General features: G+C 40.1%; 1 protein-coding gene and 1 long non-coding RNA gene across 2 annotated transcripts in view; both read right to left on the bottom strand.

The window, feature by feature from the left end:
* LOC125375974 overlaps positions 1–5,769 on the bottom strand; it is a 52,601-nt gene extending 46,832 nt beyond the window's left edge. The window contains exon 1 of the long non-coding RNA XR_007218865.1: positions 4,914–5,769. This is a non-coding gene — a long non-coding RNA (uncharacterized LOC125375974). The remainder of the gene's footprint in view (positions 1–4,913) is intronic.
* A 5,493-nt stretch (positions 5,770–11,262) lies between these two features.
* Positions 11,263–17,684, bottom strand: LOC124127338 (perlucin-like). The gene is made up of 4 exons (XM_046490731.2): positions 17,552–17,684; positions 16,004–16,089; positions 12,352–12,445; positions 11,263–11,525 (listed from the first exon to the last, which is right to left on the bottom strand). The coding sequence occupies exons 1-4, from the start codon at positions 17,607–17,609 to the stop codon at positions 11,311–11,313; spliced, it is 453 nt and encodes a 150-aa protein (XP_046346687.2). The 5' UTR covers positions 17,610–17,684; the 3' UTR covers positions 11,263–11,310.

Genomic DNA, 17,684 nt, shown 5'->3' with positions numbered 1-17,684 from the left:
CCAATGCATTTCAAGTCCACGTAAGGATCATATACAGGCTCCAGCAACGGTACCAGACCACCAACACCACAGATGACCGACCACGTAGTGAAAGACCAGAGTCACCACCTGACCTCAGGATCTTCAGATTGTCCGACAGCATCCTCAAGATCGCTTTGTTACTGCTGCGGAAACTGCTCGACAGACCATTGGGACACCAGCGACACATTAGTGCGGACAGCGAGCGTCGACGATTGACGCGCAGGCACATCCACTATTCCAGCAAAGTCAGGATGAGGGACAGCCGAAATCGACTTCACCACTGCCGTCTTCATCACATTAATCGCACGAGCTATATTGCAATATTAAGTTGATGGAGGTTACTCATACTATATTAATAGCTCAAGCTGATCAATAATACATAACAAGCTGTATTAAAAACTGTACTTATTGCGAGTCACATGTTAATTCCTGAGCAACAAAATAACTGCATTTATTATTTAACTAAAGCATTTATCTATGACATTAGCATATGAAATAAAACCATGTATGTCATACCTTATTGACATAAGAATGCAAATTCGATATGTAAATTAGATAACCGGAAGTGGGACTTTTTTCGCCGGTGCACGCGAGTAGGTGTTTACAAACAACATGGATACCTTTGATGTTGGAGACAATGTTTTAATAGATCAAAGGGGAAGTGCTACAGTGATATCCATGTTGACAAACGGATATTACCGGTTGATGGTACCGAATTTGAATTTGACTGTGATGAAGGTCTGTGCTGACGCCCGGGAAGGTCACAAGAAATATTGATGCCATTACCAAAGTCTTGAGGAAGCGCTTAGACATCATTTTCTTTGGATGTATACTTTTCACATGAATGGTTTTTATATGAAACATTTATTATTTTTATAAAGTTCTATATTTACAGTTATACTGTTTTTGTAAACATAGAATACCAGAGAACTAATGCCTCTATAATTACTTCCCAGTTCTGAAAATTGCTGCTCAGTGCGATCTGCGTCCGCTCGAAGAGCAGTTGCTCGCGGCTAACCTGGACATCACTGTGAACAAAACCCTCATTGCAATTCCCACCTCCAATGAGTCTGACTGGAGACTTCATTTACATGGGGGATGTCACATTCCCAATGGAAGGTACGAGGGGCGATTGATAAGTTGTGAGCCTACCTCTGAAGGAGTGTGGTAAGGATGAATTCCTTTGTGGTGGTGATAGACTGATCAAGTACAGTGACATACACAGGAGGATTGTTGTATTGGACACATTATTTAGTTTAGTATAAGCTATTGACTGCAAGGGGGGTTATGAGATGACTTAAAATGGAGAAGCAGGAAACGCGAGCTGTTATTAATTACCTTTACAAGAAAGTCTTAACACCCAATGCCATATATGAGGATATGTTATCCACACTAGGGGAAGATGCCCCTCATATGCAACAGTGAAAGATGGGTGGCAGAGTTTAAACGTGGGCGATGGAGCACTGATGATGAACCCCGTCCTGGTCCACCTGTTGTGTCGTCAACACCTGAAATGGTACAGCGAATCATGGGCATAGTCATGGACGACCGACGAGTGACACAGCGACAGATAGACAACTTAGTGGACATCTCTCAGGAGCGAGTGCATTTCATTCTGACAGATATTCTAGGAATGCACAAGGTTTCTGCTCGATGGGTCCCCAAACTGTTGACAGCTGATCAGAAACGTCAAAGAGAGAATCTCTCAGGGGAGAACCTCAAGCTTTTTGAAGGTGATCCAGATAACTTTCTCAAACGATTTGTTACAATGGACGAAACATGGGTCCACCACTTTGAACCTGAATCAAAACAACTGTCTAAACAGTGGAAACATGTCACATCTCCTACTCCAAAGAAAGCAAAGTCTGTGCCTTTAGCTGTGAAAGTCATGGCATCCGTGTTTTGGGATTCTGAAGGTTTGATCATGGTGGACTGGCTTCCTAAAGGCCGTACTGTTACAGGGGCTTACTATGTGGAACTTCTGAGACATTTAAGAGTGAAAATCAAAGTTACGCGACGTGGAAAGTTGACGAAAGGTGTGCTTTATCATCACGACAATGCTCCAGCACACACATCACTGATAGCAATGGCCAAAATCCTTGAATGTGGCTTTGAACTTCTCCAACATCCACCTTATTCACCTGATTTTGTTCCGTCGGACTATCATCTGTTCCCACAGTTGAAGAGGCATTTAGCTGGAACTCATTTCCAGTCAGATGATGACGTCATTACAGCGGTCAACAACTTTTTGAGTGACCAAGAAGTTGACTTCTACAAAAGTGGCATAATGGCATTGCAACATCGCTGGCAGAAGTGTGTTGACCTTAAAGTGGTCTATGTCGAAAAATAAAAAAAGCTTTGGTATCAAACTAACTTTGTTTTCTTTGTTTGTTAGGCTTAGAACTTATCAATTGCCCCTCGTAAAACCAACGTTGGGGTCCACTTTATGAGATTTTATGAGATCGCACTGTTATGATTCTAAGTAACAATTAATGTTGTACAGGGTATTCTTTAAATAAAATGTCACTTTTTATACATTTTATTGTCATTATATGTATTCGTACTTGTATCATTCACATCTAACTTGTGAGGAATACAAGAAGGAAATCGTGGACAATTTAGAGGACAGCCTTAAGTACAGACTGGACAATCACCAGAATCTCATGTACAAAGTTCTCGGAGAGTTTCCTGTTGAGGTAAGTAACTGTCATTGCGGTCTCGATAAAGACCCTGATTGTCTCAGACCGAAGTCTGGATCGTTGCTCATGCTTTCAGTCAGTGATTTGCCTGGTCAACGCTCGATTTCCTACAAGCCAGACCAATTTATAGACGGAAAATTGCATAAAACAACACCCATTCACTCACTTCAGTGAACCCATGTAGAATTCTCAATAAGCCCATTTTCCAGGCTGATGGTTTACGAAATATGGACAACAACTCAGTGTCCAGTATTTAAGTTGTGCCTTTTGAATGAACATATTAACTTAAATCAATTCAGGCCCTATTAACGAAAACACATTGTAACCACGTCGTCGTTTCTAAAAAGTGAAGACATATTGATTATGATTGGGGTTTTTCTTCTAGATGATGTACTTTGAGGCACCGAAACCAGAGGAGTCTGATATGGCTATCTGGCACTTTAACCGCAAGAAACTGATGTACACGGCAAAGGTGACCCTGATACAGTACCTCGACGCCTACATTGAAAGCTGTCAGTAACATGTTGTACTGTTTGCAATAAAGAAGTCATTGTCAGACAGAAACAACTTGTCCTAAATGTAAATTAAAGGGGTGGCGTTACCAGTGTGCCGTCATTGTTGGGTTAATAGTTATCGGTGATGGCGAAAGCTTTTCTCCTACTGGATACATTTTGTCAACGTCCACAATCTTCAACAATCTTCCAACGAAGAAATAGGGTTTATTTTCTCAATATGCTCCATATACATGTTCAAGTCTACAATATATAAACATTACAGCGTGCATGTACGTTACATACACCGCGTGTAGGGTTTATTTTCTCAATAAGCTCCATATACATGTTCAAATAATCAATCCATAAACATTACAGCGTGCATGTACATTACATACACCGCGTGTAGGGTTTACTATCTCAATACGCTCCATATACATGTTCAAGTCAACAATATATAAACATTACAGCGTGCATGTGCGTTACATACACCGCGTGTTAGTCAGTGGCTTTGAAAGCGACAGTATAAACGTTTAGTTGGAGAGAATGAGCATTTTAGAGCTACCGAATGTAAAGACCATTTCTCGAGTGACTTATTACAGTCACATGACATCTCTGGCGTAGATACACTCGATTCAGATATTAGCATTTATCATCCAAAACTGGCTCCCATATGAGATATTGCTTGGGCAAGATCAAGCGATCACCCGTTTAATAAACCTACAGCGGTATTACACATTGTTTAATAACATCACGTGCATACGGAACTATTTTTGGCCGGCCACATGATACATCACATGACCAAACAAAATGGCTACTGTCAAAATGTACCGATTCTCACCAGGGCGTGATTACAAATACTTTTTGGTCAGATAAATTATTATGAAATCGAAAAAGTAATATGTTCTAAATATATGGATGGGAAAATATTCATTAATTAGAAATGATAAACGACATGAAAATTAAAGTACATATAGCAGACGATGAATCTATCGTCAAGTGAATGATCCTATCACAATGGCAACCGAAGCTATAAATGTAAATGATTGTGTCAAAATTGATGGTCAAAAAGGGAAGGGTGCTATCGGTTGTTCACCCCTTAGGGACATACAGCATGTTCAACGTTAAACTGGATGATGGTTCCATGAAACAGGTACCTCGCTATCGAATGCAACGAATTCCGGTGACAGTTTCGGCCATGTTACCCCCACCCACCTTTGTTGATAATGACAACAGTTTCTTCCATCTTAATGATCTGTTCAAAGATGACGTTTTTTATATTGTGTCTGTTCCTCTAAAGGGGGATGTAATACCTGCTCCGCCAACCTACTGTGGCGATTCCGAAAATGCAAATTTCATTGCAACAAATCAGAATGTGATGAACACTTCCAGGAAGACCGCGTATGACTTGAAAATCATCACTCGATTCATGCACAAGCAGAATGACTTTAGACAACTAGAAGCTATCCCGGCCCATGAACTTTGTAAACTTTTATGGAAATTCTTCATTAATGTCTAAAAGGGTGACGGGTCCGATTATGAGCCCACGAGTTTGAGGGGGATGATTGCCAGTATAGACAGGCACCTCAAAACAAAAATTTACGGGAAATCAATCATGCACGATTGATAGAGTTTACACACATCAGGGAGGTACTGAAAACCAAACAAAAAGTTCTAAAACAAGAAGGTCTCGGAAACTTACCTATGCGTGCGCAGTCCCTTAGTCATAACGACATTGACACATTATGGAAATCCGGGGAATTAGGTCTCGAAACTCCCGAGTCAATTTTGAATTCACTTTCGACTGCGTAGGGAGACGTGATGTTAATTCAAGATGGAAATGGCATGGTACCTGCAGTTTGTTGAGCGACAAACCAAAACACGCACTGGTGTAACCATCCGGGATGTTCGGATGTCACGCCGAAAACTTGGGCAACAGGTGACACTCGCTGCCTGGTCCTTGCGTATTTATAAGCGCTATGCTAACCTTAGACCAAATGGTTTATTGGCCATGACGCGCCTTTCTACTTGGCAACAAGTTCTAAAACTGCTCCTGCTCCGACACATCCTTGGTTTAAGCGACAACCTGTTGGCATCAACAAGCTTGGGTCCATAATGAAACGCATGGCAGCAAATGCAAAACTTGAATCTACCAAACGGTTGACGAATCATTCCGCCCGAAAGTAACTGGTCCAAACTCTTTCTGAGAAAAATGTTCCACCTACTCATATAATACAAATCAGAAATGTGCAGAGTGCAGAGTGTCAATAACTATTCACAAATTTCTGAAGAGCAGCACAAACACATCAGTAAATTGATTGACAGGCCTAGTGATTCTTGCACTGTGTTCCGACTTGCCAACCGTCGACCGTCTCTCCTCCATCCCAAACTTTCAATGTGACAGCTAGCCGGTCTCGCACACTCAGCTCTATCTTTACCAGTACAATCACCAAGTCTGTGATAAATGTAAATTTTCTAAACCAGAGCACTGACAAGTCATCAGACACGAATCTCCAGTGAAAGAAAGTTTGACAACAGACTGTCATCGGGGGAATGCCTCTGCCTGTGGTCATGGGACGTTGTGACCTTGGCCTTGTCAACGAACGGTTAAACAAACTTGTTTTGTTTTCGAAACATCACCGCAGTTTCACAATTTCGCAGGAAGTTCAGTACAGTTGATTTGTTGTGGAAAAAAGTGTTCGGGTGTTTTGTCTATTGGAATTGCTAAAATTTTAATATTATAGTTACACTTGACGATGACCATTTACATGACTTTTCATACGCATGACCTGCTTTACACAGACCATTGTGACGTCACTGTTACCATGACGATTTGTTTTTTCCAATAATTTATCATCATGTGGGTTTTTTTCAAATTCATGGTGATGACTAGAATAAAAGGTGACAAATAAGGCATCCAGCGTCCATTTGTTTTCAGACCGCCGTCGCAGGTGTGATGGCGACAAACAATATTAACGTGTAGATCTAAATGTGTTTGTTTATTTGTTTGTTGTTTAACCCCGCACGCAGCAATATTCCAGCTATATGACGGCGTTCTGTTAAATAAATATCATTTTGTATTAGACAGCTGGACTATTTTTCTCTCACTGAGTTCATTCACAAATCCAGGGAATTAATTGACAATTTTCACGTGCTACAAGACCCGTGAAGGTCCGGGCTAGTATAGGTCTTTAGCAACTCATGCTTGCCGTAAAAGGCGACTATGCTTGTCGTAATAGGCGACTAACGGGATCGGGTGTTCAGGCTCGCTGACTTGATTGATGCTTGTCATCGATCCCAATTGCATGGACCGATGGTCCTGATGTCAATCAATGGATTGTCTGGTCCTGATTCGATTATTTACAGACCGCCGTCAGATAGCCGGAATATTGCTGAGTGCGGCGTTAAACAACAAACAAACAAACGCACGTGTTCAGTAGTTGGCCCTAATTTTCACAGACAAAGTTATGTCTGTCCTTAAAGGGCCAATCATTCCACTTGTCTGGTCCAGACTCGAATATTGTTTTTGATTTGAAGTTTACACGATATACTGTTTTTCCATTGGACGAGAGATCAGTCACATGACCACGAAATTGACGGTCATAAGTGTATGAACGACATAATTTGATACGTTTTCACGATACAGTGTTCTTGAAATGACGTAAACACTGACGGACTCGCTGTGCAGAGTTGCGTCCCTTGAACATGCAGGAAACCTATGATTGTGGGTTCGAATTCCGCTTCGCCCCGATTATGTTTCTAGGTTTGTCTGCACCATACCCGTGCTCGTGGGTTTCACCGAAGTAGTAAACGTCTGAGACCTGCATCACTTCGGGCTTTCCTTCCACATTAAGCTGATACGACGTGATATAACTGGAATACTGTTAAAAGCGGCGTTAAAACCAACTCACTCACTCACTCACTCAATTTAAACACAACATCTCTCGGGGCCCATATTTGGAGGCGTTTTCATTTTCACCATATCTTCTTACGACGAGGATTACTCAACTATCGACAGTCATCTACCGGTCCCAAAGAGGACTCATTGATTCGGACTCTGAGTAGTCAATGGGAGTTATTGTTCGGAATAAACTGCAACACCGGTTCTGTTGTCGTTTCTAGTTTCAGCTCAGCTGTCTCATACCGGAGTCACGTCAGGTCATTAATTCCGACACTGTGACAGCAATATTACTTTTTAAAGTTTACCTTCGTAGCTTTTTTCTGACAAACATGACTTCTGTACATTCCTTCTGTGTTGTTGATACAGGTTTTGTCATTTCGTCGTATGACACATGAAATAATTTGACAGGTTTTCCGTGTTTCCTCTTCTCTATGTGAAATACATGTCAATGCGCGACGGCTGGTGCCTCTCAATGACTATATTTTGCTCAAACCAAGCCTTTTTTTAACCATGTCTACTTTTATCAATGCTACGTAGTGTACGCTGTGTAAATCAAACATAAATAAACAGCAACAATGTGATCTTGAAAGGTTTTTCATAGAACTACCTTTTTCACGCGTAACAACATATTAACGGAGTAACTGGAGTAACTGAACTGGGTTTTTTCACACCAGCATTGATACGAACCAGCTGATTCTTGAACGGCGACAGTATTGTTACTTTTTAGTGTGTATATGGGTAATAAATAAATAGAATAGATAAATAGAAAGGCGTTGCTCTTTATGTTTGAATTCCACACTTTTAAACAGCAAATGTATCTAACTTCCGTTCATACCCATATGAATTTCGTATAATCGACGATTAAGCTTTATCCATGTATCTCAGTAAAACGACTAGGTGCCACAGTACGCGAAACGTGATGTTCTTATGCAACGTAAAGTTCGTTGGTAAATTATGAATTTTGACAGCAACGCAAGTATTTAATAGGTATATAACTGAGAAAGGTGAAAACAAAATGGTCGCGAAATTGCAAAACAAACAGGCACTGACAAATTATGTCATCAACTACGTATACAGCAACATTCAAAATAAAACCCTGTGGGAACGGGGTAGAATGTGGGCAAACTGTTTGCCGTGGATTGCATCCCTGTGTCGGGAGTATTCCAGGAATAGTTGTCCTGTGCCCAATACCCCACTTCGTCCCTTACTTCTCCTACAAAATGGTAAGATGGACCCGGTCCTATAAATCGGCTAATCATGCCTGGCCCTGTGCATCGAAACTGAGTTGCACAAGTTTGTCAAAATGGTGAAATGATTTGTTGAACTGTTGTATGAATAGTTTATGTTTAGACAAATGATATATTAGTAGCATTTCAAATGTAAATTTAATAAGTTTGTAGTTTGTCTGAAGTTGTACGTCCAGGAGACTGTTACTAATGGGTCAATCTGGTTGACAAATTAATTCTGTTTGCGTATATCATCTGAGCATCCTTGTTACCGCATGTCATGAAAAGGGTGTACTTAAACGTAATCATTTCATTTGAAGTAAATATTTACATGTTAGCAAATTAAATTTCACTGAGATTTTAGCCTCAAAGGGGGTTGAAGTAGCATAAAATACTTGTTACCCTAAGAAGGTATGTCAGGGCACATCATTCACAGTAGGCCGCCTCCGTGGTCTAGTGGTAGAGCGTCCGCCCGGAGAGCGGAAGTTCCGGGGTTCGATCCCCAAACGCGTCATACCAAAAGACGTTAAAAGATGGTACTTGTTGTTACCCTGTCTGGCGCTCGGCATTAAGGGGCTAAAACAAGGACCGGTCGGCTCGGAGTCAGTATACTGTGTCTGAGTGGGGTATTCATGTTAAACTGCGGCATGGTATCTCAGTGTGCTAGCACTATAAATCGGCATCAGTCTGGACTAGTACAAGCAGCAACACACACACATATACACGAGCATGCACGTCGCTATATAAGTGCAATAATCTTGGACGCGACGTTAAACCCCATTTCACCTCACCTCACCATTCACAGTAAGGTTATTCCGAGTAATATTTTAATCGTAGAATAATTATTTGTTTTAATTATTTTACTACATTTTTTGACAATCGCCAACAACTAGAGGGGTGGTGTAAATCCTGATTGGGTACCATGAAGGTAGCTGAGGTACCGTGAGTCCCTATGGTCCCCTGGTAGGGTAGCCTTTCTAAGTGATCTATAGCCCCTGTGTTGTTATATGGCAGTTTAGCTTATTGTTTAAAATTGATTATAGCTGAGATCTTTTTCTGTTGGGATTCGGTAGACGCTGATTGCATTGTGTTTGGACAGTGATCAGTCGTCAGGAACTTTAGATGCTAGTGTGGTGTGTAAATTTCTGGTCCGGTACACCGCGGACAATGGTAGTATGATATGGAAACTTCTTTAATGTTCTAGTGCCGATGGATTGGAGAGGGCAGTGTGTTGAACTTTTCATTTGCTGGGTAGGTTTTATGTAAGGGAACAATAGCGTGTTTGCGTATCTCTCATGAATTTGTATCCCATCGGAACCAGCTTTCATGTGAGGATCGCTCACCATGACTGATTCCATGCCTAGCCCATCATGGAAGCTTGGCCACTGTCGCCACTTGGTGAATATATATTATCATCACTGACTTTTGCTATCACCACTGTATATTTATATTTGATACTGACCGCGTGCACTGCCATCATATTATTTACTGTCGGTGGATATTGTACTACCGCTCTATTGTGTACTGCCATTGTAATTTATGTGCTGTAATTTCTGTTCATTTTTAAACGGCGGTCTACATGTAAATAATCGAGTTTGGACCAGACAATCCAGTGATTGACACCATGAGCATCAATATACGCAATTGGGATACGATGATATGCATCAACCAAGTCAGTAAGCCTGACCACCCGATCCGGTTAGTCGCCTATTACAAGCATAGTTGCCTCTTATATCAAGCGGGGTTGGTGAAGACCTATTTTGTACCAGGATCTTCACGGGTCCTAAGTTACATGTCCCGCCTCAGTGTTAAGGCACAACAGCTAAATGTATTTTTCCATAGTAAACGTTTTTCAAATGAATTGTAAGACAAAATCAGTTTGGTCTCGGAACAAGGTTCGATAACTTAGGACAAATATCTCAGATGAGAGAAAACTCAAATTGTTTTTTTTTGTGCGTAATATTTAGAAAAATGGACACTGAAAACAAATTAAGTAGTTCTGGGTATTTAGGCATGAGGTAATCAAACACAACAATTTCGTCGCAAGAGTTCGAATCTCATTGGAGATGGACTTAAACACAAAAACAAATATTTTCTGATTAAGAGTTAAAGTTGATTATGTGTATGTTTAAAGTGTTTCAGTATAACGTTTTTGAGTGGCATTTAGAATTTAGTATGATGATCAAGAGAGATGCATCTGTGGAAACTAGTATATAACTTGTGGATAATTGATGTTTATACTTTAATTGTTTGATTAGGCATTACTTAGAAGTTGACGGATGACAAAGTAGACAAATTTTTGGATAACAACTTCTTTGATACTGTAAAGGTGACGTTTCGGTATAGATCCTTATACCGTTGTCAAGCAAGACTGAATGAGGCTATTTTATCCCATCCGCCTACTATGAACTCATTAAGCAATAATCACTACACCTATATAAACTTATCCTGTTTAATTGGCTTCATGTCCCATTGGCTTCCACCTGTGTGTTCTCTGTCCATCATGTAGTGACAGTATTTTTCTTCTGTTGTCAAAACTTACTTATGTTATCCCACTCATGTGAGCATTGTTGTTACTGTTAATCCTCTACTGTTATATATATTCTGTACAATGTACAACGGTATGAGGATCTATAGCGAAACGTCGCCTTTACAGTATTAAAGAAGTTGTTATCCATGAATTTTGTCTACTTTGGTGTTTATACATTATGTTTATACTAACACATTTTCTTTTGTGTAATGATCAACCTATGATCATTCAACCTTGTATAAACATCCATTATCCACATGTATTTCACCTTCCTACTTCACATTCTGTACATCACTTGCTTAATAACGGTGTCAATACATACGCCGAAACTATTCCTCTTTTTAGTATGTGTTGCACATGACAACACAATAATAAAACCAACAAACAATGGATACTGATTTGGACCTGTATCATTTATTACGCACGTGTACAGTAGCTGTCCCTAATTTTCACAGACAAAGTTATGACTGTCCTTACATGGCCAATCATTCCATTTGTAGGCCATAGTTTTGTCTATGCCCATACAGTTCTCTTGGCCGCCCCAGTTGGATGGCTGCCCAGGGTACCAGTTCTGGTAGACCATAGGGGTCACTTGGCCCTCCCAAGTAAACCGTCCTTCCAGTCGCAGATCGGTACCCCCCAGAAGGTAGTAAGGTGCTGCAATTAAATGGTATGTTTCAGACTAACTATAAATTAACAAGATAAGCGAGTCCTGCTTTACACAACGCTACTTTTGACTTCCTACACTCGACGCATATTGGTGAAGACCTTTTCTACCCCGGATATTCACGAGTATATTGGTGAAGACCTATTCTCTCCCGGAAATTCACGGGTATATTGGTGAAGACGTTTTCTACCCCGGATATTCACAGGTATATTTGTGAAGACCTTTTCTACACCGGATATTCACGGGTATATTGATGAAGACGTTTTCTACCCCGGATATTAACAGGTATATTTGTGAAGATCTTTTCTACACCAGATATTCACGGGTATATTTGTGAGGACCTTTTCTACCCCGGATATTCATGGGTGTATGTGTGAGTGACTATTTCAGTTTTATCTCATGTCAGCTTAATACAGGAGGAAAACCACCCGATCCCGTAAGTCACCTCTTAATATAAGGCAAGCATGGGTTGCTAAAGACCTATTCTCCTCCGGATCACGGCGGGGGACATCAGAAATGGGCTTCACAAATTGTACCCATATCAGGTATCGAACCCGGGTCTTCGGCGTGACGAGCGAACGCTTTAACCACTAGGCTACCCGACATCCCCATCGATATCATGGGCATCTATCTACGCAATTGGGATATGATGACGTGCATCAACCAAGTCAGCGACCCTGACCACCCGATCCCGTAAGTCACCTCGTACGGCAAGCATGGGTTGCTAAAGACCTATTCCACCCCGGATCTTCACGGGGCGGCACGCATAAGAACGAGACCCTCAAGGGATAGTAGCTGTGAACAATTCCTACTTACACTTCCCATGACGCTTGATGTGACCTGTGACGAATTCATCCTCATCTCGGTTATTTATCTCAGCCAGGCGACTCTTTAAGTAGCGGCAAACAGCCTGTAGGAAACTATAGCATGAGTTTGTTTGTTTGTTTGTTGTTTAACGCCGCTGTCAGCAATATTCTAGCTGCATGGAGGCGGTATGTAAATAATCGAGTCTGGACCAGACAATCCAGTGATTGACATCATGAGCAGCGATCCACGCAACTGGGAAACGATGACATGCATCAACCAAGTCAGCGAGCCTGACCACCCTATCCAGTTGTAGCATAGTTGCCTTTTACGGCTAGCATGTTTTGCTGAAGACCTATTCTCTACGCGGATCTTCACGGTCCGAGTTTCATGTACATTATAACATCATCAATGTTGAAATTGACAACGAAGCCAAAAGACGGTTTTGAGTAGTTAAAGTAGTTTAAAGTGTTATCCATAGAGATGAAGAGAAAACAGAAAATTTTAAGAGTAAAATAAAGAACTGAAAGAAAAGGGCTAAATTTAGTACTGAAACTGGATAATACAGAGGCACAGAGTAGAAGAAACAATTTGTGAGCTAAAAGCAAGGTCCTTCATACAAGATAAACTACATGTATGAACTGAAACTGATATCATTCACATAGAAAGAGCACATGGATTGAAAAGTGGTGCAATAATTCTGACGTTTTCATCATTTACAGCCAGATTTAGTGTGTAATAACACATCTCAAACTTAATAAAGTTTTCAGAGAGACAAACGACTATACAGAGGTTGTTAGAAACATTCGTAAATCTCTCATCCTTTTTATGATCAAAGCTCATGAAACACAAAAGAAAGCCTATTTATCACACGACAAGCTAGTAACTGGTGATAAAGTGTATGTTAAAGCTAAAGATGACAACAGTTTAGGTCAAGTCAGAACAAGACGAAGTAGATCACTACGTCTAGGGATTCACAGGTGTCCAAACGTATTTTCATCAATAGTTGAGTCGAGACTGCGACATTGGTTCGAGTTAAATAAATTGTTAGCCCAATCTAAAGCTGGGCTTAGAAAGGAATATTCTACGATATATAATATCTTTGTCTTGCAATGACTTGCTCAGAAATATTTACGAAAGCCTAACGTCGTTTTTGTGCATCTTACATTGATTTCCGTAAGGTTGATAGGAATCGTTGTTTCATATGTTATTACATAAGGGTATTCATGGTTAAATGTATAATGTTTTGGAAATGTACAGAAATGTTTGTGCTTGTGTACGCTCTGGAAAGTCAAGAAAGATGTCGTTTCAACGTCATACGGTGTTAGACAAGGCTGTATGCTTCGTCCTGTACTTTTCATATTTTTAATCAACCAGTAGGCTACTGATATGATGGAAAGTGAAGCAAATGGTATCTTTGAAATTGATATGACTGAGGGTTCGTATGTCAAAAGTGTAGAAAAATGGTTTTATGGCCATGACAAAAATGAATATAGTATCTTATTATAAATATATTGGTCTATAATTTTCTTCACGTTTAGTATGGTCAAAAGTTGTGTGACGTTAGCTGTATAGGCCAAGAAAGCATGTGTTCCCATATATAATCATATCAGGAAATCTCCGAATCCTTCATTAATTGTTTCTATTTTTGAGACAAAGATAGGCCCTATTGCATGCTATGGCAGTGAGATCTGGCGATACACTGTTAGGGAAAGTGTTGAAAAAGAGCAAAGAGATTTTTTCAAAAGATTCATTTTACTTTGTAAACGCACATCAACCATGCTGGGCTTGGGGAAGTGGGGCGATATTCATATTGTGTGCTAAGTATTTCTGACGCTGCATGACGTGTTGCTGTAGGCTGGTGCGTATAAACCCAACATGCTATCCTCGGCTTTCTATGACATGCTAAAAGTACATGTTGGTTGGTTTGTTGTTTTATGCAATATTCCAGCTGTATGACGGCGGGCTGTAAATAATCGAAGACCTATTCTACCCCGGATCTTCACGGGTCAAAGGTACATGTGGATAATGCAGGAGTAAACTGGGCGTCACATGTTAAAATGTTACTATTCCAAACAGGATTCTCACGCGTCTGGATATCCCATGAATTAGATGATGAATCTGATTTTTGAGTATATTCCGTAGCACACGCATTGATATTCAAATGTAAACTTGGTTTCTAAAGAAAAATACTTCTGTAGTTCTTGTATATTATGAAACGTATAAAACTTTACTCGAACATGAATAATATACAATTTCAAATTTTGATAAGGATCTTATGAGAAAACTTGGTTTGAAAATACAAATGCAACGCTACAGTGAAAACAGTGTATGATTCAAGATGCCTCATTTGTGAAAAAATGTAACTTGGAGATCGAAGATGAACACCATGTTTATCTAGTGTGTCCCTACTACAGGTCAAGGAGAAATATGTTGTTACCGATATACTATCATCGTTATCCATCAAGACAAAGTGTATAAATTTGATGTCAACAAGAAATAGAAAAACTTAGAAAGATTTAGCCATTCTCGTTAAAAGAAATTTAATTATGGAAATTCCACAACTGATGTACATTCATGATGTAGATATAGTATCGTAGTATCGTAGGGCAGAATCATATGGATGTGCAGCTTGATGTCCATTTATGATACACTCCTGGCGATATCCATCAGTGTCATTAAGAGAGTTTTAAAAGGCGAGTTCCACATGATGGCCCCTAAATCGAATTAATTTGAGAAGGTGATGGTTGTCGGGAAAAAAGTAGTTTCAAGGCGTTGTTTCAATATGAGGAACGTCATATTTTTCTCCGAGCTGCTTCACTGTTCTATTTGCGTTTGCTTGGAGTATTCTCAGGATTATCCTCATCTGTAACGCTTTATGTTTGAGTCAGAGTTTACTTTCTATTGTAGTCGAAAGAGCAAAACAAAAACGTCATTCCCTGATTCATGGAACGTTATTAACTAACCGTGGTGACCGCAGATATAGCTTCATATCTATCTTTCAGAGGTCCAGACTGTCTGATTGGTTGAAAAAAATCGTTATAAATATATCTGAAAGCAAAAATCATCTCCAGTTTACTGAGAAAATAATATGTGAAATGCTGGACTTCCTCATTGATAACATTCCATGTACATTTTTGGGTAAAACATGCGGGCAAGAAGTAGGCACCCCGTGTACACAAACTGTGCTCCCCTTCTTGGTGATCAGTTTCTTTATGAATATGAATCGGAATTTCTGCTCGGATTGTCAAAATCAAAACAAGGGAACATGGCAAAGACGTTAACTCATGCTTCAAGTATATCGATGATCTGATATGGTCCAAAAACCGATTTACCAACGTGAACTATAAAAAGAAGATACCAGTGAGATGGCCTCATCTGTTTCGTATTTAGATCTATGCATACAGAGTGATAATAAAACTCACCGAAAGAGGGATGAACTCAACTTTCCTAATGTAAACTTTCCCTTTATGACGAGCAATATTCCAGCAGCTCCAGCCTTTTGAGGTACAATCGAGCATGCACTTCTCACGAAGAATTTAAAGAGCATCATACGACTTTTGCTCAAAAATTGTTTAATCAAGGTTACAACATTCATGTCCTCAGTAACGTTACAAAAGGCTCTGTAGTAGATATGTTTAGAATTATATATATTATAACTTACAGTAGCCTCTGCAAAGGATCCTTTCTCATTTGAGAACCAGTAGCAGGAATGCTTGTGTGGCACAAAGCCTAGTTGGCACCGGGCTCCTGGGGTGTGGAAGATAAACGTTAACATCCGCTCAATAACAGAATCAGACTAATAATGCGTAAATCATTGCCATACTAGGTACTTAATTTATTGCAAAGTAGAAGCTTTTATAAACTCTTCAATAAACAATATCTTAAGTTTCCAAATTTGTTCCAATTTAAAAAATGTATTACCACTGACAGTGTAAGAGATCTACAAGAGATCTACAAGATCTCTCTAAATCCCTTAACCATGTCTATAATACATTTACATGTACGTCATTAATCAATATCTACGTATCCAATTTTCATTACTCTTTTTTAATGCTGCCGTTGTGTACACATTGAAAATGGTATATTATTAAATAGCATGTATGTATGGAATACTGTAAGGGACATTCTCGCGATCTCGCATTCTCGCGATCTCGACCTTTGGAAACGAGGTAAATATACCCAAAACACGAGAATGCGAGATCGCGAGAACGCGAGATTTGGCCAAAATCTCGCGTTCTCGCGATCTCGCGATCTCGCATTCTCGTGTTTTGGGCATATTTACCTCGTCTCCAAAGGTCGAGATCGCGAGAATGCGAGATCGCGAGAATGTCCCTTACAGTATTCCATATGTATGGGTGCTCTTTCCGAGAAATAAATAGTTGATAATAGGATCGAATCGCTATCACAACCATACCCGTGCTTGTGTACGTGGGTTTTATCATCGGGGTTAAATTGTCTCAGTGAAGACATTCTACCCACATATTTAACACGCCATGATGTATCAAATATAGCGGCATTTATGCGGTACAGGCACTCATGGTCACTTTGTATGATTGGGTACTCTAGTAGTGATGTAACGTTAGCTTGTTACCCTGGTTCGATTCCCTACAATATGGACCCTTGAAGATCAGGGGTAGAATAGGTCTTCAGCAACCCATGCCTGCCCTAAAAGGCGACTACGCTTGTTTTAAGAAGCGACGAACGGGTTCGGGTGGTCAGGCTCACTGACATGGTGGATGCATGTCATCGTATCTCATTTGCGTAGATGGATGATGTCAATCACTGGATTGTCTGGTCCAGACTCGATTATATACAGACCGCCGTCAAATAGCTGGAATATTGCTGAGTGTGGCGTTAAACAACAAACAAACAAAACTAAACCTACAATATGTCAAAGCCATTTCAGGTGAAACCCTCTGTGATATGGCTTGACTATATCAACAAGCAATGTTAGCTCTACTCACTCGTTCACACGCTCGCTCACTCTCTCACTCACTAACTCACTCACTCACTCTTCTGAATCCCAGGTGTGTGATTTCTTTTGGAACAGTACGACTACGTTGTGTACGTGTAAGTCTAAATGTGAGATCATGCACCAGCTTGCTATGTCAACAATGACACGTTTCGTTTGTGACTGATAATCTAACGATGATCCTAACATTCCTTAATGATTAAATAGTGCATTTTTAAAATAAAGAAATGTGTTTACCTTCGTTTGGAAATACACACACTATAACCATCAGCAGCAGAGCGTTCCACAGTCCCATGTTGTATCCGATATCCCACTTTGTGAACTGTAATGAAGCATCTGTTTTGAGCGTGCATACGGATTTGACACCTTC

The sequence above is a fragment of the Haliotis rufescens genome, unplaced genomic scaffold (assembly GCF_023055435.1).
Source record: "Haliotis rufescens isolate VD_foot unplaced genomic scaffold, xgHalRufe1.0.p SCAF_64, whole genome shotgun sequence".
Lineage (NCBI taxonomy): Eukaryota > Metazoa > Mollusca > Gastropoda > Lepetellida > Haliotidae > Haliotis > Haliotis rufescens.
This window is presented reverse-complemented; position numbering and strand designations above follow the sequence as displayed.

What these genes read in the sequence shown, in the direction of transcription:
- LOC124127338 (XM_046490731.2), bottom strand. Translation starts at nt 17,609, where the DNA reads ATGGGACTGTGGAACGCTCTGCTGCTGATGGTTATAGTGTGTGTATTT. An exon ending in GTGTGTATTTCCAAACGAAG is followed by an intron (nt 16,090 to 17,551) that starts GTAAACACATTT and finishes TCCACACCCCAG; the next exon opens with GAGCCCGGTGCCAACTAGGC. An exon ending in GATCCTTTGCAGAGGCTACT is followed by an intron (nt 12,446 to 16,003) that starts GTAAGTTATAAT and finishes AGTTTCCTACAG; the next exon opens with GCTGTTTGCCGCTACTTAAA.